We start from the raw sequence: 21,250 nt of genomic DNA, 5'->3' as shown, positions 1-21,250 counted from the left end.
GAGTGAACACCATTTTGGAAGTCCTTCTCTAGATTTTGAGAAAACAGTGCTCTTTTCTCACCTCCTCCCTCCCAAAATACAATCTTTTTACCTGAATTCCTACTTGAATGATTTGCCTCTGGTTTCAGCAGGTTCCTCCTGCTGGCTCCTCCACAGCTTCCCTGGAATGAGCCCTGCCACTCTGGTTTATGGCACAGCGCAGAAGGCATGGGGAGGGCTTCCCTTTGGGTGAAAAACTGGAAAATTTAAAACCCCAGTCCCCCATTGCATGCCCCTACAGAGGCCCCCCATGGTTTGTAATGAGTGGTAAACAGAGTTAACACAGAGCATTGCTGTGCCAGGGAGCTGGGCAGGAGCACTGGCTGTGAGCCAGGGCTGTAATTGCCCCCAGTCGCAGCTCTCCCGGCCCTCACACCAGGAAGCTCATCACAGCCTAGCGAGGGCCCTCAGCCCCATCACGCTGCACCTCCACCTTGGAACCCTCTCAGGAACCCGCTCCCTAATTGCAGCCTGCACACTCAGAATCCCCCACAGCCAGGGCCAGCAGTTGCATGGAGTCTCCCAGTGTGCCGGCTGGTGGCAGACAGTGACAGGAGCATCCCTGCTGGGCAGCAGCCGCAGCAGAGGCGCAGTTTGTGGGAGCCATGGCAAACCGCCCTGCAGGCACAGGCAAAGATGGGGGTGCTGCTGGAGGCTGCCGTGGTGGCCCCTCCCTGCAGTGCCAGGTTTGGGCTCCCACCACCAGTCCTGAGGCCAGAAAGAGCTGGAGTCTTTTAGCAATGACCCAAAGGGGGTATTTCTTTGCATTCAGATCTCCGCTGCTCTCCTTGCCCTTCACAGCCCAACACACATTGCCCTGTGGAACAAGCCCATCCTAGATGAGCAGCATGGCTCTCCCAAGATGTTTTCACTTCTCTCCTGTGCCAAGGCTGGGGTTTCCAGCCTTCAGGAAATGCTATTACAGAGCCTGAACTGGCTTCCCCACTCTAGGCACCATTCTTCAGCATCCAGTGCCCAACTCTTCCAGGGCTGGAAACCCATCAGATCAAAGCTAGAACATGCTAGAAGACACAACCTCCTGCATCCTCACCAGCTGCTCCCTGGGCAGGGCTGCCAGAATGACTCCACAGTTCAGCTGGCAGGTTGGATGCTCTATGGGGCCAGACAGGACTTCTCTATGAGGCCATGCTCTGCTGCTGCAGGTGACCAGCAGTGGGTGACCAGCAACAGGTGAGCCAGTGCTATGTCAAAAAACAAAAGCAGAAGCTGAACAACAGGAAAGAGATTTTTAAGCTGATGGCTTAAAATTCTAATTCCATTAGAGATTGTTATACTTGAAGGGTCTGAGCAATTAGTGGCAGGGTGTCTTTTAGCCCCTCCACTGCTGACCCACTCAATCACCAGGCACAAAAAACTCCCAACAGGCTTTTGCTGCTGGATGCTTTCTCATGCCAGTCAAGCTGCACTACACAAGTGCTCCTGGTGACCAATATCTCCAAAGCTGGAATCAACAAGAAACCAGTAAACCCCTCTCTGTCATCCTTTTTTTCAGGTCTGCTTGGGACTTTTATATTAAAATAAACACAAGGCATCACAAAGGGCTAAGACTCACTGTTGTTCTTTAATAAACAGTACAGCTGGGTATAAGAGGCACATAGAGTAGTTCAGTTCTCTTGGGAGTTACACAAAATGTGGCACAGAAGAGCAGAAGACAAGGAGCTGGGAAGGCTAGAGGGAGCAGGGACGGTTTGGGCAGTAACACCCACACCCCACCCATCACACAGCTGCGTACTTGTCACACGGAGCCAGAAGGTGTCCCACTCCCATGATGCTGAAGGCTGATGCCCCATAACAGGGTTGCAAAGATGACATCCCCATTCCCAAACCCTCCTGCCCCATATCATGCCATCAAAGTTGTGTCTCACCCCAGCCCCAGCTCCTCCATCCCTGACTGCCAGGTGCAAGAATGGGGAGGACTTCACCTGACCCAGCTGATGGAGAGAGCCATGGGCCAGGACACACACCATGACACTGCAGGGCTGCAGAGGCAGAACACAGTCCCATGGGGAGGACAAGGAACATGGGGATGTTCACTGCCTGTTTCACACCTATTAGCTTGTGTCCCAAACACAGCTGGAGGGTTCTTTACATGCTAGAAGCCCATGGCTACCATCTGGCCTTGCGGCAGGGAACTAGAGATCCATCTCACAGGGCACCCCGTCATCCCCTCCATGGCATGGGCCTAGAAGCCCTGTCACGCTGAGCAGGCAGCCTTCTCGTGCCCCAGAGTGAAGGACATCTGAGAATAGGAGGAATGTATCTCCAGGACAGGACCATGTCAGACCTCAACACCAGGCTCCTCCTGTCCTGAAGAAGAAGCAACAAAAAAAGTGCTGCCTGTAACTGAATAATTGCTCCATGTCCTTGCTCTGGGGCTAGTGGTGGCTAGAAGCATGGTTCTGCTTGTTCCACAGTGACTTCCCCATAAAGATGAACTCTTTCTCAAAGCACTCACATTCAACCCCCTCACCAGAGCCCTCAGGTGCTGCCTCTCAGCAATTCTCTGGGATTTCTTCCAGCAGATGCTATCTCCTCAGTCTTATGAGGGTGAGGAACTCTGCAGATGGGTACTGTGAGCAGCTGGGAAGCGCTCCAGATTCTGACAGCATCAGCAGAAAGATTCCAGCTATGCTTCCTCTGGCCAAGAGCCAGAATTTCTGGAAGTTGTTGCTATGGCACGATTGCAACCTTCATTTTTATTTTAAGACATCTTTTCCTTGGATTTACTTTATTTTCCTTAACATAAAGCAGTAAACAGACACTGCTGCTGCTGCATTTCAGATGGCTCTAAGGTTAAGCCAACTGGCCAAATCAACACAAAGCCTTTCAGCTGGCAGCCCAGCCCTGCCAAACACAGTCTCATCTTGGGATTAATGTGACACCACTGCCTGAAGCATCCCTAGGAAACCTACTGGGTTGTGGCCAACCTGACATGGGGAAAAGCCAGGGATCCCATCCAGATCAGAGGCAAGGCAGAAGAAAGCACTGAAATTAACCATCTGGTAGTAATGTGTTGGTGAAGGGAGAGAGGGAAAACTCTGCAAGGTTTGAGGACAGCCACGTGGTGTGACCCGCCCTCTTGCTGCCTTTCCCCCTGGATGGAGCCAAATCCATCACTGCCACAGCTGAACCAGGTACAGCAGTGCAGGAGGACTGAAGAGTGTCAGACCTGGCAGGTAAAGCACAGCAAACAGGGTTTCAGGCAAATAAGCCCAAGAGGCCTATGCCAGCTGTCACCTAACTGGTGACCCACTAGGGTGGGTCCAAGAGGAGGGAAGATGAGCAAGCTGAAAACCAGAGTAGGTACATGGGTGGTGGTGCTCCCTAAGGAACTCGGGGCAGGGTGGCACCTGTGCTGTGGCACTGCCAGGCCTCGCTGCAGGGACGCACCCTGACAGCCCTTAGCAAAGGCAGAGACACGCTCGTGTTGAAGCAGGGTGGAATCACGGGAGAGCCCCGCAGCACGTGTGAGCGTGGAGACAGCCATGGGCTGGTGCACACTGGGAGACAGAGGTGGGGGGAGGCAGAGAGTGTGGCGTGAGTGTTCCCCGTGCTCAGGACTGCTGCATGGTCAGGGACAGGGATGGCTGGCAGGATCTAGTCCCCTTCTGGAAGGGTCTCCCAGCCACGTTGCATGGCTTTCACCACAGCATTGTAGAGTTTGCTCCAAGCTTCCTGCACCTCTGGGCTGAAGGCAGCACCAAGGCATTTCTCCAGCATGTACAGCAAGGACTCACCGACAGTCTGCAAACCAAACGGGGAGGTGTCAGGCTCAGCACCAGAGGATGACATGCAGTCCCTTGTCTCCCTTTGTCACATTTTTGACTTCTGCCAGTGCAGGGCACCTGCTCCTCTTCTACCAACAGTACCAGGCCCCTCCAGTCCCTGGCTGGTCAGAGGGGACCCAGAACCAGCCCATGTCATCCCCTTCCCCTGCCCTATGCTGGCCCTCACCATGGATGAGTGGGGAGTGGAAGTGAGAGAGCAAAGGCTGACACTGCACATGTAACACCGGGGTAAAGGTACACATCCAATTTCTGTGGCTCCCAGGTGCAGGTAGCTGGCCCTATCCCTTGGCACAGCAGTGGAGCAGCAGAGCTGAGCAAGGCCCTGATGTCAGGAGAGTGGGTCAGACCCCACACTGCCTCGACGCCTCTCAGGCTTCTCCACTGGGCACTGCTCCTCACAGAGCTGTGAGCAGCCCCATGCAGGAGCACCCCCACACTGCAGGGCTGGTGGGGATCACTACCCCGAACAAAATGGACCCTGCTGCCTCTGAAGAGAACAAAAGCTAGCAATATCAGGAATGATATACCATGATAACCATGTGTTGGTTAGAAAGCTTTTCTTGAACCTGCTGCATTCCTGTCCATGCTTGATGGCAGGAGAGGAGTAATCAAGGGTTTAATATGGAAGATGCTCAGGTCTTACTGCCATCGAGGAAGCAGGGGCTGAGGTGCAGTAACCCCATCCCAGTGCAGACACAGAGAGGTGAATGCTCCCTTTTCCAGGTGGGGTGAGGTTTGCCCAGAGCATTAGATGCAAAGGATCCAGGGCAAAGGCTGAGCCTGCAACCCTGTGGCACGGGAGGGACTGCAGTGTCCTAAACCATGGTCCTCTTCAAACAGTGGAAATGCCTTGGTCCCATCTGTCCTTTCTGCCTGGGCTTACTGGGCAAGCGCAGAAAACAAGGGGAGCTCAAGGGTTCCCCTCATTGGGGCAGTGTCACTACATTGGTATCAGCACCTTGGACAGGCTGCCCCGAGCCACCAGCTTTCTCTCCAGACAGCTGGACCCAGAAGAAGGATGGGGACAGCTGAGGGTTGCAGGCAGGGGTGAAAACACAGCCACAGCGGGACAAGAGAGGACACCTCACCGAGAAAGACTCAACCTTCACACCAACTGCCTGGTGCTTCTTGCCAAGGTTGCACAGATACTCTTCCAGGCAGGACAAGTTCTCCAGGTGGCTCACAGCAGCATCAATCACCAGCATCACCTAGCACAGGAGCAGAAAGGCAGAATGGCATTAACAGAAAGGTTCTGCTTCCCTCCCAGAGGAAACAAAGTGTCTGACCCTCTACTTCACCCTTGTCAGCCTGACCCCCTCCCAGCCCAGATGCCCTCTGAGCTTTCCCTTGCTCTACTGTGATGCGTGTGTCACATCAGTGAGGCTGGCAGCAGCACACACCACAACCTTCCATGGGACACTACCAGAGTTGCATAGCAAGCAGCACTGCTGACCACCCTGTCCCAGAGGGGATAAACAGCCATACAGCAAAGCAGTTGCAGGTTAAGACCTAATGCTGATGCAGTCATTACAGCTCCTAGGACCCCAGGACAATGGCATGGGAACCCCAGAAGTTGCTAGGACTAGAGTTTCCAGTTAGAACTTGCCAAAATGGTGCAATTGTGAATAAGGCCGCTCCAATTCTAAGATCAGCCAAGGTATTTTGAAGAGATGGGGTGGAAACTACAGCCAGATCTCTTGACGTGGTCTGGTAAAACATATACCATAATCTCCCAGGAGCATTAACAGCCAAATGGAAACAGGACAGAAAAGATTTAATGAAGGATGAAGGGAACAAACACGCCAAATTAGAAGAAGAGATTAAAGGCAGGGCATGGTTACCTTAGCAAAGCCAAGAGGTGATAGATTTGTGCTCTATAATTTCAACAGGCAATTTATCTCCAACAAGAGCAAAGAACTATTTCAGCTCAAGGCAATAATCTTAACTTTACCAATAAAGAGAGGCTGGAAAATAACAAAAAGCTTGCAGCTATCAGAGGAGCTCAGTCCTGAAACAGCCTCTACACAAGGAATAAAGACAGGCAAGCAAAGCACCGAACTGGTTTAAAGATGGAACCAGGCAGTTTGTGAAGGCATCTGCAAGCCAAGGCTGAGCTCTGCCCCAGCATGACTGCTCTTCAGGGTTCAGCAAAGGGTCTCTGCTGACCAGGTGTACTTGTATGCATGCCTGAGCCTCTCCTCACCATTGCTCCTTTCTCTGCTTTGGGGGGAGGTGAGTGTGTACTGCAGCACTCCCTCAGAGACTCTCTGAGAGGTGCTGTGGGCCTTCTGGCTCTGCAGCCGCACCAACAGCCTCTCCATAGCAGTGGGTCCAGGGAAGCCTGGCCCACTGCCCAGCTCTGTGCCACCTCCTGGTCAGCGAAGCACAGGGCTTCAGTCCTCATCTGGACAGAGGTGAGCTCTCTGGTAGGCACCTCCATGGTAGGGGAAGGACTCTTTCAGCTTTCACAGGAAGCAATCCACTCTCAGATGAGGGCATGGAAATCAGCATGGTGCCTCTTAGCCACCATAATCTGCATTCTCATCCCCTCCCTGCTGTTGTAGGACACTTTGTCCTGGCCTTCTGCTAGCATGAGCAACGCCTGCAGTTACCATCTCAGAAGGAGACTTCCCATGCATTCCCTGGTCAGACACACCACAGTCCCAAATCATTGCCTAAGGGTTTCTTCCTCCATGGAGGCTGTGCTCCAGCCATGCCACAGCCCCTCTCTCACCTTCCTGATGTGATCCAGGAACTCAGGGGCAGAGAGGCACTCCTGAGGGCTGGCAAACTGCTTGCAGTTGTACTGGAAAAGGGGCAGCAGGTCAGGATCCAAGTCAAACAACCTGCAACAGCAAGGAAGAACGCCCCATTTTCTCATTTCCTCAGGTTTATCTGAAGTCCTGCTCACCCCAACAGCAGCACACCCACAACCCACTTCTGCCTCCCTTCCCACCTACTGATCCCTCCCCACCTGTAAAAGATCCAAAAGTTCTGAAAAGTTTTAGTTTGGGGCAATCCAGATTACCTATAGACAAAAACCCTTTCTGTTTCTCTATCCCATAGCCCCAGCTCTTGGATCCATGTTCATGGCACCTGAGAACTAGTCTCAGCCCTCTGGAGTTCCTCCCAGCCTGGCCCTTCTCCCCAAAGTCTTGGTTGTTGTGTCAACTCCTCCCATTCCCACTTTTTGATCCCCTTGAACCCCAAAGCTGCCAAATCAGGGAAGGCCTCCAAGCTCCAGCAGCCGTCTGGACAAAGGGGGGCATGTAAAAGCTCAGCTGATGCCCCACTCGACACCATCACCAGCTCCTTTCTCCTCTCTCCCCGCCCCCTGCCCCTGTATGTCAGGCACATATGGGACTCAGTAGCAGCCACCCAGGTAGATATAACAGGCCACCAGTAATTCAGGCAAGACGGTCTCTCTTCTCATCCCGCACATTAAACTACTGCATCCCTCTTCCCCCACGTTGTTGTCACTGCTCTGGTAGATTTGGATCCCACTCACTCCAGAAGCTGCTCATCAACTCTCCAACTGTCCTTTTCAAGCGACTTTTCATTGATTTTTCCTTTTTTCTCTTCACATAATTGGTACATTAATCTGCTTAGGAGAGGCAAGAAGCTGGGTATCAGCCATTGCACCCGGCACACCATTTCCTCTGCCCTGCGACTGGATCCTTCCCTGTCGGCCAGGTCTGTGTTTGGGGCTGCACAGCACTTCCCTGATCAGGGAACGACCGCGCGGCCCCTTCCACACTCTCCCCAGAGCCAAGCGGGCACACAGCCCCTTCGAAGAGCAGAAGTCGCGGTGACAAGGCAGAGGATCGGTGGGCAGAAACGCACAAAACCTGCCCGCCGCTTTTCTCTCACTCTCCGTCTCCTTGTGGCAAAGTTCTCACTCGCGAAGCGTGGGAAAGGTAGGGCAGCAGCGAGGAGCGGAGCCCAGCCCTGCTCCACGCCGCTGCCGCACGGCACCTGCGGCTCGGCGGCGGAGGGGCTTCGGCTCCCCGCGGACCCCAGCCATGGGAAGGGAGAGAGGCCGGGGGAGGGGAGCCGGCCACGCGCCTTCGCCAAGCACAGGGAAGCGTTTCTCTCCAAGAAGCGGAGCACGGGTCGGTGCGGGCGGGCAGGAGGCCGGGACCGGGGTGCCGGTGGCCGCATCGCGCCGCTCACCTGGTGAAGAGGACGAGGCCGTGCTGCACGGGGCTGCCGCTCACCCGCTGCCAGCTCTCCCGGATCAGCGCTCGCTGCCCGCCCGACAGCGGCATCCCGCTCTCCATGGCGGGGGCGGGGGCCCTGCCCCTCGCCGCCCGAGGCGAGGCGAGGCGAGGCGCTGGTGCCGCGGCTCCGCGGGCTCAGGGGCGGCGAGCTGTGGCCGCCCGCCCTCGCTCCGCCGGGGGGTGCCGGCGCTGCCCCCGCGCCCCCCGGGGGTCCCGCCCCCGCCCCCGCCGTGGCCGCACCCGCGCTCCGCCCGCCGGCACCGCCGAGCCCCGTGGACACTCTGCCCCACCGCGGCTGCCCCGGCCGGGGAAGGAAGAGCTCACCGAGTATTTCCCACTCGGGAGAAGGAAGGAAGGAAGGAAGGAAGGAAAGAAAGAAGGAAGGAAGGAAGGAAGGAAGGAAGGAAGGAAGGAAGGAAGGAAGGAAGGAAGGAAGGAAGGAAGGAAGGAAGGAAGGAAGGAAGGAAGGAAGGAAGGAAGGAAGGAAGGAAGGAAGGAAGGAAGGAAGGAAGGAAGGAAGGAAGGAAGGAAGGAAGGAAGGAAGGAAGGAAGGAAGGAAGGAAGGAAGGAGGGAAGGAAGGAAGGAAGGAAGGAAGGAAGGAAGGAGAGATGGAAGGAAGAAAAAAGTAATTCAAAATGCCCAAACTTCCCTATCCCGGGGCCGCGGGACAGAGCAGAAAGTTCAGCTGGTTCACAGTTGACATTTCCTGTCGTCCTGATTTTACGAGTGAAGCAACAGGGCAGAGCCCTGCCAGCGAGGAGACCACCGGGACCCGGCCACCTTCGCTCACCATCAGCACAGCTCCCTCTGAGTGTAACTTTGCTTGGGAGGGCCTCAGCGATGCTCCACAGCATCCTCTTGCTCTTGGCCACTTCCACTGAGACTTTGGATGCCACGCAGCCACCTGCCATCTCCACAGGAAGATGCATCCTAGACACTGCAAGGTACGTGTCTAAGGCTAATTATGCCAGCTGAACCAGGCAAAGTTGTCAATAGCAGATGAGAAGATGTCATCTTTGTCAAATGTGTTCAGGATGCACAGGTTCTCTTTATCTTTACTGTTCAGACACTTCCTAATTTGGCGCCAGGATTTATGCAGCACAGAGGAAACAAAGCAAGAAAAGGCAAATGAGGTCTCAAGCAGCACAAGGGAAGTCAGGAAAGTTAAGGTTTTCAGAAGGATGAGAGCAATACAAAAGTGCAAATATTACTGAAACCATCACAGTCTGCACCAAAATAACAATTGTTCGGATCTTATTACAAGTTCTGCTTCTGTACATCAGACTTACTTCTGGTAATCAGGAGAAATGACAGCAGCCTCCGACCCATCCCAGGAGCGCATTGACTCAATGTAGGCAGAAAGGAAGTTCTTCTGAAAACATTCCCTGGGAGGAGACAAGTTCAAAGGCACAATGTTATGTTCTCAGCCCCAGCTTGTCTCCCAGGGGCCTTTCTCCTATAGAGCTGGAGTGACAGCACTGACTGCAGTGACAGCAGGAAGCCACCCGAGACGGCTCTGCAAGTGCCAAAATAAATTACCTGTTCTCTCAGGATTTTGAGACCTTGCATTCCCAGCACAGACCAGATAAGATGCTGCATAGGAAAAGCTCCACATGCAGTAAAGGAAGCTGAAGAACCCTGTCCTAAAGTTGGGCGCTTGAAGGAAGAGTGCAACAAACTCCAAAAAAAAAAAAAAAGGTACTGTCAGATGGGACTAAGGAGTCAAATAAAACAGCATCTTAACTGTGTGGTTTCAAAGGGTATGTTCACACTGATGATAAGTCACTGTGATGATAACCGCTGAAACTGCAAGGAGCCTGACAGGGCAGCTGGGAGAGCAGCGGGAAATATAGGGTTAATGCCAGCAGGGCGGAGAAGACCAGCCCTGCAGAGCCAATGCAAACATTAACCTTTAGCTATCTTGCGGCTGATCGAGCGAACCAGCAACAAGCAAGAAGTGTCATCATATGTCATCTGTGCAAGGTACTCTGACATTTCAGCCGATTGTCACAACCACACAGATGTGGAGCTTCACCAGAGCCTGGCTGGACAGTTCAGCCTGGCCCTGCTAACAATAAAGGGTAGAACAGATAGGCAGTGGAGTGCTGCCAGGGCACTGGAAAGGAGCATGGAGAGTCATCCCGGGCCACGGCATACTGAGGAGCAGAGTTGAAGCACATATGTACAGTCAGAGCAACAACCAAGGCTGATTATTTGCCTAGCAACATTTTGAATATATTCAGAGCTGGCTGATAGTGGAGGAAGAGAAAATCCACAAAAGCAAGTTGTAGTTAACAGAGATCAGTTCCTGAAGATTTGTTGGGATGTGGGACACCTTTTCTCCCGTCCACACAGGGCACCATATCAGCTACTCTATCCCAGGGCAACAACTAAGTACAGGTTTAGCCATTGTTCCTGATGGAAAGGGTGTCTCAGACAATAGCAGTGAAGCCATGATGGCAAAAGAAAATGGTGGCTCTTGTCCAAAATGTTCCCCCCTGCACCTTCTCTCAGCAATGATATGCCTTCCTTCCATGGAAAATATGGGTGCCTCAGCTGATGAAAGGGGCAATGGTCTGGCCAAATTCCCACCCACCTCTTGGTACCCAAACCCCAAATAGATATGACACACAGCAGAGTCTAAGAACTCTTCCCTGCCCCCCAGCAACAGCTCTTTCTGGGCAGGATACATTCAGGAGCAGTTTCCCCATCTTCCCTGATCATCTGAACAGGGAATCCATCCCTTTGCTGCCTTCTGGCATGGATGCATCTCCACTCTCTTAATAAACCCAGCATTTTTCCCCCTGTGGCAGCACAGGTCTTCCAACACAGGAGGAAGGAGCTGCAAGGAGGGACTTGAGATGGGAGACAGGGAGAGCTCAGGGATAAGAAACATCCAAACCACCAATCAAGTGATTTAAAAGACCGAGGGTTTGGGAGAGACGGTGCTCTTGCCTGTGTGCAAAACAGCTTCTCCCTTGCAGCTACAAGGCTGTCACAGTTCCTCCTGCTGTCACAGCACTGAGGTGCTGAGAGCACAAGTCAAGTCCAGAGAGGATTTAAGCACAAGGAAGCAAACAAGAAAACCTCTCTTCTTGTTCCAAATGTTTTGTGAGCCCTCAAGCACGAGAATCTCAGCAAAAGGTTGAGAACTGCAGATGTTTCCATGGTCTGAGGTTTTTCTGTGATGGTTCCCAGCTCCCTTGGCTCCATGTACCTAACCAGGCAGTTCAGCTCTTTCCTGAACTGCTCTTGGATTTCTGCAAGACGGTCCCTGGAACTCTCATGAGTGAAGAACAAACAGGTCAGCAGCACAGACTGCTCCAAAATCATTGGTAGACCACTTGAAGAAAGGGGAGGGAGGTTTTCAGAGAAATTCACTGACATGCAAAGAGGATAAGAATGATCTTTTGTGCTTTGGGAGAACACAAATTTATAATCTTTTTAGTTTGCAGTGGGTTTCATTATTGTAATCTAGAGCTGCTTCACGTTACAGTACCAACACTCTTAACTTCCCTTGCCAAGAGTCAGCTTTACTTGTTCAGTGCCTCAGTTTACCCACATGGAAAGAAAGTTGCCCAGTCTCGTGAAACAGTGTGGCAGAAGTAGGAACAAGCTTGCAAATGCCAGTCCCCAGCCCAGCCCTCCGGGTTCACAGCATCTGGAGAACAACCCTCCCTGCCCAGGGAGGCCCTATCTGCCTGGCCCAGGGGTGACTGCTTTGCACGTGCTGCTGTGGCACTGTCAATTTTCATCCCAGCTGCTGCACTAACAATCCCGTATCTCCCGTATATCCCAGGTCATTGAAGTCCTGCTCATTTCCAATTCTGCATCTGTGAGTCTTCATGAATAATGACACTCTGATCTATCTGCCTCAGGCTTCCTGCTCACTTAGGATACAGAGCCCTGGGCTTGACTAATCCCCTTTGTTTCCCCTTGTCCCCAGCCTCAAACCCAGAGATTATGACAGGTTCTCTTTTTCCCAGACTCCCATCACCATCGTCAGGTGGGAGCAGAAATCATGCAATGTTTCCCAAAGTCTTCTCAAGTTACCCCCTCAGGCCATGGTGCGGCACAGCTCAGTAGCAAAGCAAGTCACGAAATACGGTTACATAACAAGAATCAAAAGCAATACAGGAGATAATAATCTTGTACATAAAATGATTAAGATGAGCTGCAGAGCTTGCTTGCTGCCACCATGACTGTGGAGAGAACAGGGCAGCACTACCACCCTCACTGGTGGGGATCTGGGCTAAAGGGAGAGGGATAGGCAGCGGGAGAAGGAGCAGAGAGAGGATTCAACAGCAGATTAAAATGAAAAACTTTTTTTGAATTCAGTTTGCTAGACATCCCCAGGTTTATCTTGAATATCCTGTGGCCAGCTAGGGAATATTTGTACAGGCAGGTGAAAACCGTCCTGGGATGACCGGACATGAAGTGGTGAGAAAGGTCAAAGGGGATTACACTGAGCTGTCGGACCAGGTCTGGCACTTGTAGATGTTTAGACCTTACCCCAGATGTTATTCACCTTGAGCTCCCTAGCACAATGATAACCCAACACCACCAGGCTGATCTTCCAGGAAGCAACCCCTGCCTTTTGTAAATCACTCTACCAAAGTGAGTTCAAAGAGTTCAAGACCATGTCAGTCTTGACACACAAGCTGAATTTGGTCGTAAGACCATAACAGCTCTGGAGGTATGTGCACCCCAAGCTGGTGGGATGCAAGCAAAAAGCTCTCCAGCCTCATTAGCTCAACATGGTGCTCTAGCTAATATGCCTGGCAACTTGGCAAGCATTGTGTTAGCACAGCTACTGGGCTTCTGTCCTATCTAGGGATGGTGCATATGGTCTTGGATCTCCTTCCGATTGTCCTTATGCATCTGGACTGGCTCATCCTTCAGCTGCTGAAACATCATGGCAAAAGCTTGTAAAAGGACTCATTGTGGAGACTCCTCTGTAGCTCCCCCCTGGACTTGTTTCAGTCAGAAGCACTGCTGGTCTCTCAAGTGGTCATTGATCGTCTTTTCTCTGATCTTTGCACTCTCTGTTCTCCTCCTTGCAATTTAAATTGACACTATTGATTAGCCCATCTCTTACAAACATTTGACCTGCAGTAGTTGTCTCCAGGAATAGCATTTTTTATATGACCTATTAAAACAAAGATTTTGTATTTTACTGCACCCATTCCTTCATGTCAGGGCTGTGCCAGCATTCCCATACCTCAGCTTTGCACTCAGCCATCTGGTCTCAAAGCAAACCCCATGTATTTTTCCTTCTACGTGTGGGACACTTCTGGCTTGAGACCTTTTCCTCCGCACCTATCTAAGCCATTCCAGTTTTGGGGCTTTGTCAAAAATAATTCTCCAGTACAATGAGGAATTTTTCACCTGCAAACTGCACTGCTGGACTCACCACTAAACCATGTCCCCAGGTGTCACATCTATGTGTTTTTTGTACACTTTAATGTATGGTAGTTCCACCACTTCCCTGGGCAGGCTGTTTCAATGCCTGGCCACCCTCAGAGTGAAGAAATTTTTCCTTATATTCAAACTAAACCTGGCCTGTACAACTTGAGGCCATTTCCTCTGATCCTGTCCCTTATTACCTGAGAGAAGAGGCCAACCCCCACCTGGCTACAGCCTCCTTTCAGGTAGTTGTAGAGAGAAATAAGGTCCTCCGAGCCTCCTTTTCTTCAGGCTAAACAACCCCAGTTCCCTCAGCTGCTCCTCATCAGACTCGTGCTCCAGACCCTTCACCAGCTCTGTTGCCCTTCTCTGGACACACTCCCGTACCTCAATGTCTTTCTTGACATGAGGGACCCCAAAACTGAACACAGGATTTGAGGTGTTGCCTCACCTGTGCTGAGAAGGGGACAATCATTGCCTTGGTCCTGCTGGCCACACTGTTTCTGATACAAGCCAAGAATGTATGATCTTATGCATGTTCACATTCTCATCTTAACTGATTCTCCCCACTTTTCAGCTGCTTTCATTCTCCACCTAGTAACTGAACAGTTATTGTCCCTAAAGCACTGCAAGGCACCAGCACACTGCCAGGGTGTGACTCAGCTGATCCAACACTGATGCTTTCATAAGGACACATAATCTAAACTCCCATTCTGATCAATGGAGAAACCCAGGTACTTCAAGACCACCTCATCCTAAAATATATGGAGAAAAAAATAGGTCAGGTGAATGAAGACATAAGACTATCTTTTGTCAGCTTCATGACAACAAGATGATGGGCTTTGGATGCAATATAGAGATAAAGCAATGACACAAGAAGGGTAACAATGGAAAAGCAATTTACAACTATTATAATGCTTGTTAGACTTACACCCTTTCTCTAAAGCACAAATGTTCTATTTCCAGAGCATGCTTTACATGGGCCAGAGTTACAGAGTTAGTGGTGGTGTATTAGAAAACAACTCCAAGGTGTTCAGCCACAATCCTAGGACATAAACCAGGCAGCAGTGGTGGGTGTAGTGAAGATGAAATCCCTATGATTTCAGCATATGAGCATGAGGAGACTGATGGAAGACATGGTGCAGTTTGGGAAACCTTATGGGTAAACCGAAAAAAATGAGAACGGAGTCATGGGAGATTGAGGGCCAAAGGAAGCAACTTGCATTGGCAGCTTCTATTTGGTTAGAAAATAGAAGATTAAGAGGCATCTTGAAGACAGAGCACAAAATCTGTATTAAAACACCAGGTTGTAAAAAAGCCTCATTCTTGTTGAGGAACAGATAACGGGCTGATGGCTGGAATCTAGAAGCCTACAAATCCAGCAGGTTCAAATCAAGTGGAAATTGGAAGCAGTTACCAGTGTTCACCCACGTGAGATCACTTACCTGCAGAAAGAAGTCATTCTTCCTTTAGAGGGCAGTGAGAAGTAAAATTTTACTTCAGATATTATCAGATATTATCAGCATTTTATGAACAACATTTCCTTCTTTTTTGGTCATTTCCCTACATTCTAGCACAGCTTCTGTATCAGCAGTCCTCCCTTCCAGAACAATAGCCCTGATCAGACAATATCCGAAGACCAGCTTGCACTGTGTGAAACAATACAAGAAGTCAATAGGCTTTTCAGTAACCATTTAATAGCCTATTGTATCACCCTGTACAGGCCACAGTCCAGTTCCTAGCTGTCCTGGCTGCACTTCAGTAGCCCTCGGAACATGTCCAAACTGACTGGTTGGCTCTCCTCCAGCACTCATCTGGGCATCAATGCATAGTCCCAGATAAGGTGGCTGTTTTTTGGTTTTTCCCATCTAGTTCCACCCCAAGCAACCCCTTATTACACTGTACTCAAAAGCATACCCCAGCCCCTCACTACAGCCTTGTATAAAGCCAGAATCTGATTTTCAGTGTTTCGGTTTTATTACAGATTCTCGCATTTAGTTCACAGCAAGGGCTTCATTTGTACAAAACTGTGCACCAGTCTGGTGTTATAGACACTACGGACTGAACACAACTTACAGAAAAATGTTGGGTTCCTGAATGAAGTGCTTGACCTGTCAGATGAAGTGTTGATAGGTAACCTGTCAGAAGCTTGATGAAAATACCCATTAAATGGACCTATTATACCTATTGACAATTTACCACATCTTTAATAGGGAGAAATAAACCCGCTTCAACAGACAGTACTTTATTCTTGTCCAAATGTACCAGTTTCACTTTCTATTGTGCTTACGAACACATTGCTTGGATTGCAGTAAAATCTGATCTCCTAGAATTGCAGTCCAGCAACACTTGTGTGCTAAAAGCTGATGTACATCATCACTATCCTAGATTAAATTCTCCAATGGGTCCATTTAAAGTTCACGTTGTTACTTCAAGCATGTATGTGAGGAAGAGATGAAAGGGGGAAAAAAACCCACCACAAGACCTAGACAAAAAGAGATTGCTTTAAAGAAGAGATATTTATTACAAAATTAAGTTCCAAATTCTACCTCATTTTCCATTATCACCTGTACAAAACACATTTATAGCTCAAGGGAACATTCTGCCATCTACACCATACGGTACAGTAACTGCACTGTAGTTAGAAGAATTCAGTTCATGGACAGATGCACGCACGCACCCACTGGCTGCATTAGTAAGAAAGGTCAGGATATAGGACAGAAGTACAGAAGAACCCCTCTCACTGTTGCTCCAAACTCTTGCTTAGTCAGGGGCAAGTTCTTCAAGGATGGCTCTAAACAGTGTCTCTTGTAAAACACAGTAAGCTCACTTGGCAAAGTTTTAGGATCAATTACAAATTCAGCAGGAGTGGTATCTATGCTAATATGTCACCACTTCAGATATTACTCATGATAACCAGAGCCCTTGACATCCAAGTAAAGAGCATAAAAAAGTTTAAAAAGTGAAGCAACTTGCAACCAACAACACAACCAAGATCTTGGTACTTCAAAGACAGAGAATTTTCAGTCCTGACTGCTTGCAGCCCACAGCCCCGCCCCAAAGCAAGTACGCTACGGAGGTGGTGTTCTTATCCTCAGCCTTCCTTTCCCAGCAGGGAAGAGCCTTATGTTGTTCTAACAGTCCACACGTTTTTGCTTTCACGACACACTTGCCCATGTGTGGGGTTATGGGGTCACTTGCTGTAAAGGAGGAAAAAAGCAACCTTACCTACATTCCTCAGCCAGCAGAAACACAGGGCACTGCTAAGGAGGTTTTCACATTGCCAGCAGGACCCTGAGAGGAGGAAATAGTGCTTGTGCAGAGTGCCAACCCAGAGGCTCACTCAGTCACAGCATGGAAGGGAAGTTGCTCAGCGCGGCAACGGAGAATTTCAGGTAAATGCCTTGTGTTTCCATGTTAACAGTTGGTTTGCTCTCAAGTCCCTTAGAAACAATTCTCTGAGGGATTCAGGAGGGATGGGAGGCAACTATCAAGTAACACATGTTTACCTTTCCATAACAAGGTTCTGGTTTTGCTCTCAGTACATGTGACAGGTATTCATCCACTCAGGCTACTACAAGATGTCCTGTCCTACCCCTTGTTCCGGCACCTGTACGAAATGGATGCATAGCCCAAAAATTGGGGAAAGCAAAGACATGTCCTGTACTTGGGTATACTTCAAGAACCAGAAGGAAGGAGGAAGATATAAAAAAGTATATCCTATCAATGCCCTTTGTGCATCAATCAGCCTTTCCTATCAAGATGCAAAAAGAAAACCCTATACAGACTAGAGAGTGGTGGTGGCTCCCAGGGCTGCGAACAATGACGGCAAACAGTGATGACACAAAGTGCTCCACCTAGACCAAGAGCAACCTTGGCACAGAAATCTCCATTCAAATCCTCCTCAGAGTCACATCTGTGTCTCATAGCATGAGTAGTCCAGTTCCTGGAAATAGGCCAGTCCCTGCTGCTGGAATAGATGTGTGCGTATCGATGTCCTGAAGCGACTGTTAACAGAAACCTTTTAAGATGGATGGATTGCTTAGGATAATGCTAGATGAGCCTAAAGGCCCTCTATCTATCCTTCAGAGACTCAAGAGTTGAAAATAGAGTTTACATACAAAAAAGAATTTGAAGCAGGGAACGTGGCAGCCTGCAGCTTTTTATGATTTGAATCCATGGATACGGTTTGATGAAATACATTGTGAGTGATAAAAGGAGCCCTGTCAAGCAAGGTTCAAAGAGAGCAGCTGCTCCAGAGAACAGCACCTTTTGGCTTTAGAAAGCACTGTCAGCTATTTTCCACACGACTGGAGAGGACAACTAATGAGCAGCTCTCAAAATGAACCTGCACTCATTCCACAAGCCCAACCGGAAAAACTGAACCGAAGCAGCCCAAATTCCATCCTGAAAGTGAGGAGTGCCTTGCACCCACTGCCTCATGTCTGCACCACTCAGAGATTTCAAGACAGAGTCAGGAAGGGAATCCAAATTATTGTATTTTATTGACCTCACAAAATATCAGTTACTATTATCTTTCAGCAATGGCCTGACAGGTTTTGTTTTAAGAAGCAAACACTGAAGGTCAAATTCTAACTAGAATAATTTTTCAGTATTTCTCTCCTGAAAGAAGACAGAGCTGCATCAATTTACACTTACTTGAAAACTCAACCCTTGGAGTCCAGAAGGTGCAGAGGAAATGTCTGCTTTTGGTCTTCAATGTAGACCTTTCAATCCTTTTAACTCCAGATCAAAAATAAAAATTCTGCTGGAAGTTGCTCCCCCTTGTGGAACAGCTAGATTTTTTTTTTCACTGTATGTCTCCACCCCCTTACCAGCACACAAGACCTAAGAAATAGATTAGTCTCAATGCCAATCAAATGCTCCCATGAGAATTTCTGAAGTGACAGACCTAAAGAAAAATAAACCTTTTGTTTGTATTGAAACAGAAGCTGGACTTGTGCATAGGAAGGTGGGATGGGAGCATGACACTTGCTGCCTTCAGCACTCAGCTGCCAACCCACATCCAAAAGATTATTAATAATAAAGGATGGAGGGACCCTAGCCAAGGAACAGACTGGTTCATCTTCCTCAGGCAACTCCTACAAAACTGACCCCTTCATAGTAACTGAAAAAAACAAAGTTACTAACACAATTTCTGCATTCCCAAGGTTTAATCTGATGAATAAAGAGTGTTAGAAACTGTAATTCCAAAACACTCACGAGCTTCCTAGATTTTTTTTGTTATTAATGCTAAGGGGATGTGCTGGAAAAAACTCTGCACTTTAAATCATGGCTTTTGCCAGCTCTTCTGGCAAATCCTCCCCATGACAATGGACTACCTTAGGAAAAGCTCCTATTGAGGATAGCAATGTATTATAAAGTCAATAATCTCACCAAGAGTAGAAGATGCTGGATCACATTGCTACAAGGCAGCACTGCACTGTCTGCCTTCCACATTGCCAACAGTTAATTTGCTGCTGCTGTCAGATCTGGCAGATTCTGAAGAAGTTTGCAGCCTTCCCCCACATCCTTCTTGCCTATGTATCACCTCTGTGAACTCCTGGCTCATGCAGGTAGGAGCACTTCCTACAATAACAGGTGGAAAAGAATCATCAAACCCAGCGGCTAATTATTGCAGTGACTTCCCACCATGTATAAGCAGCAGGTGATCAACTCAAAACCTTTAGAACCAAAAGCACAGGTCCATCCCATCTGAGCTAGCACCTATAGGAGTCATCTTCTGGAGAGATGTGACATACCAAGCCAGAGCCTTACAAAAGCAAGCAGCTGCCTTACTGAACAATGCCATGGATCTCTACCAAAGAAGAATGAAAGCAAGTCTGACTGGAGTCTAGTCACGTCCCTCCCCCCACCCCGCACAACTATGCTAATGCAGCCCTTCTATGTGGTAGGAAATGTACTGGAATCCAAGATTTGGTAAGAGAAATAAATGCACAGTCCATGTTTAAAGGCAGACACACGCACCTGCTGCTCTCCCTCTACCTGTAATTTTGATGCAAGGCTGTGAAGCAAAGCAAGAACTCTGAAATAGAAGGCGTGAGTTCATTGAACATACACGGAAGAGTTTTTCAAGTATTACTTCTTGAGATAGGAACACAGCTGGGATCTAAGTGTCGTTCGCGTTGGATGCTACAAGGTAGCAACTTGAACTGCGACAAGAAACTGACACTGGATGAAGAACAGGAAATAGAAAAAAAGGGACATCAATAAAAATACACCTAACACAGGACGAAGGCACCTGATAAATCAAATTCTTCTTTCTTTGAAGGGGTGGATTCAACATCCAATGGCTCCTGACACCTCACAAAGAATTTTTGCCTGGCCTCACATTTCCTTGTCATTTGATGTTCAGCAGTCTAGAGAAGGAACTTGTTCAATATGGGAATACACTGAGCAGATACTTTGGCACCAGCAGCCAGTTTTGCAGATGCCACATTCATTGAGGTGAAGCTTTGCCTTAAAAGCACAGGCGCTGGCACTGAAATAGCTGGGAACAAAAGCTGAGTGACAGCTGTCTGTAAGATTTCCAAGCTATCATTACAGTCTCTAGTACACCGCCATGCTGGTCTCCACAGTGTACTGGGGCTGAAAATAAATCACCTGCTATTTCCACTGTAATTTCTTTGGCAGCTTCAGACAGAACTGGAAAGAAGCTACAAAGAGCTGAACTGGAGCAGTCTGGCTCTGGAAACAGGCCTGCTAGGTGAGTTGTTTCAATGATTAAAGGTGACCAGAAAGCAAGACACTATACAGGGATAAACAATTTCCATCTCTGCAGAGGGCCTGTGAGACAGGCAAGGCACAATGGCTCAGGAGATTTCAAACAGACCCTTTCAGTCAAATTTTTTAAAAATTCAGGGTCGGAACAAAAAAACCTACAGACAGCCAAGGCAGGTAGAATGAAGGTCCCCAGATACAGTAAAAAAAAAAAACCTCACCATAAGAAAAGTTGTTAATCATGATAGAAGTCCTATAGTGCTTCAAACTGTAGTAGTGCTTAGATTACAAGAAGGAAGACACACAAACACATGGAGTGTACATGCAACTGCAGACAGCCTCCAACTTGTACCGGTCTGGCTGCTGGAATGCCACTGCTGTTTGACTGACATATACTGCTTCAAAGAATTAGCATTTAGGCAGCCAGTTGTCCATTAATATAACCTAAGGATTCAGGACATGAATCTTTTAATTTAAGGGGACCTTCTCATCTTCTGCATCTTCCAATGCAGGCAGTGCAAACAAATGCCAAAGCTACAGGGTTACTATACCCCGAGTTCTCCAGAGAGGGCATTTTATAGTCACATGTCTTCAAAGCACCCGAATGAGCCTGACATGCAGTAGACCTCATGTTTCTGATCCGCTGCTCCCAGGCTTCCTTTGCTCTAGAACTCCCAGGAGTCCATCCACCGGAGCCCTGCCATGGGACTGTTAGGGTCGGAGGCCATGGGTCCTATCATCCCATAGGACAGCGGATGGAAGAGGTAGAAGCTGTGGAAAGAGACCAAATGCCCATCAAACACAGCAGTTTTCTGTCTCAAGAAGTTCACAGCCTATGGGACCTTTCTCCTTGGGCTGCTCTAAGCTCTACTGGGGACCTTCTAATCTCTGCTGAACCCAATATACACAGTTTTATCACATGTGGTATTTTCTCTTAGAACCTAATAAGACTTACGACAATGAAAAATTTGCCTGTATTTGAGGAATATGTCACCATCATGGGGATTAGCACCACAAACCACTGAAGGGTGGGT

General features: G+C 49.1%; 2 protein-coding genes across 7 annotated transcripts in view; both read right to left on the bottom strand.

Moving 5' to 3' along the window:
• Window positions 1-1,602: 1,602 nt before the first annotated feature.
• Window positions 1,603-8,936, bottom strand: NGB (neuroglobin). Of its 4 annotated transcripts, none has more exons than XM_039553254.1 (5): window positions 8,860-8,936; window positions 7,357-7,449; window positions 6,583-6,694; window positions 4,937-5,056; window positions 1,603-3,804 (listed from the first exon to the last, which is right to left on the bottom strand). In XM_039553254.1, the coding sequence occupies exons 2-5, from the start codon at window positions 7,443-7,445 to the stop codon at window positions 3,658-3,660; spliced, it is 468 nt and encodes a 155-aa protein (XP_039409188.1). In that variant the 5' UTR covers window positions 7,446-7,449; window positions 8,860-8,936; the 3' UTR covers window positions 1,603-3,657. The 4 variants fall into 4 exon arrangements, with proteins under 4 accessions (XP_039409188.1, XP_039409186.1, XP_039409187.1 ...); XM_039553252.1 differs by lacking the exon at window positions 8,860-8,936 and adding an exon at window positions 8,022-8,216; XM_039553253.1 differs by lacking the exons at window positions 7,357-7,449; window positions 8,860-8,936 and adding an exon at window positions 8,022-8,214.
• Window positions 8,937-9,042: 106 nt separating this feature from the next.
• POMT2 (protein O-mannosyltransferase 2) overlaps window positions 9,043-21,250 on the bottom strand; it is a 36,620-nt gene continuing 24,412 nt past the window's right edge. The window contains exons 21-23 of one of the 3 annotated variants that reach the window (XR_005602094.1): window positions 20,768-20,987; window positions 9,359-9,454; window positions 9,043-9,142 (exon numbers count right to left, since the gene is read on the bottom strand). Coding sequence is in view for 1 of the 3 variants with exons in the window: in XM_039553251.1 (XP_039409185.1) it covers window positions 20,882-20,987 (106 nt within the window). In the remaining 2 variants the exon portion in view is untranslated. Of the gene's footprint in view, window positions 9,143-9,358; window positions 9,455-15,699; window positions 20,988-21,250 lie in introns of those variants that run through there. The other 2 variants (XR_005602095.1, XM_039553251.1) reach the window with 2 other exon arrangements.

This window comes from Corvus cornix, chromosome 5, assembly GCF_000738735.6.
Source record: "Corvus cornix cornix isolate S_Up_H32 chromosome 5, ASM73873v5, whole genome shotgun sequence".
NCBI lineage: Eukaryota > Metazoa > Chordata > Aves > Passeriformes > Corvidae > Corvus > Corvus cornix.
This window is presented reverse-complemented; position numbering and strand designations above follow the sequence as displayed.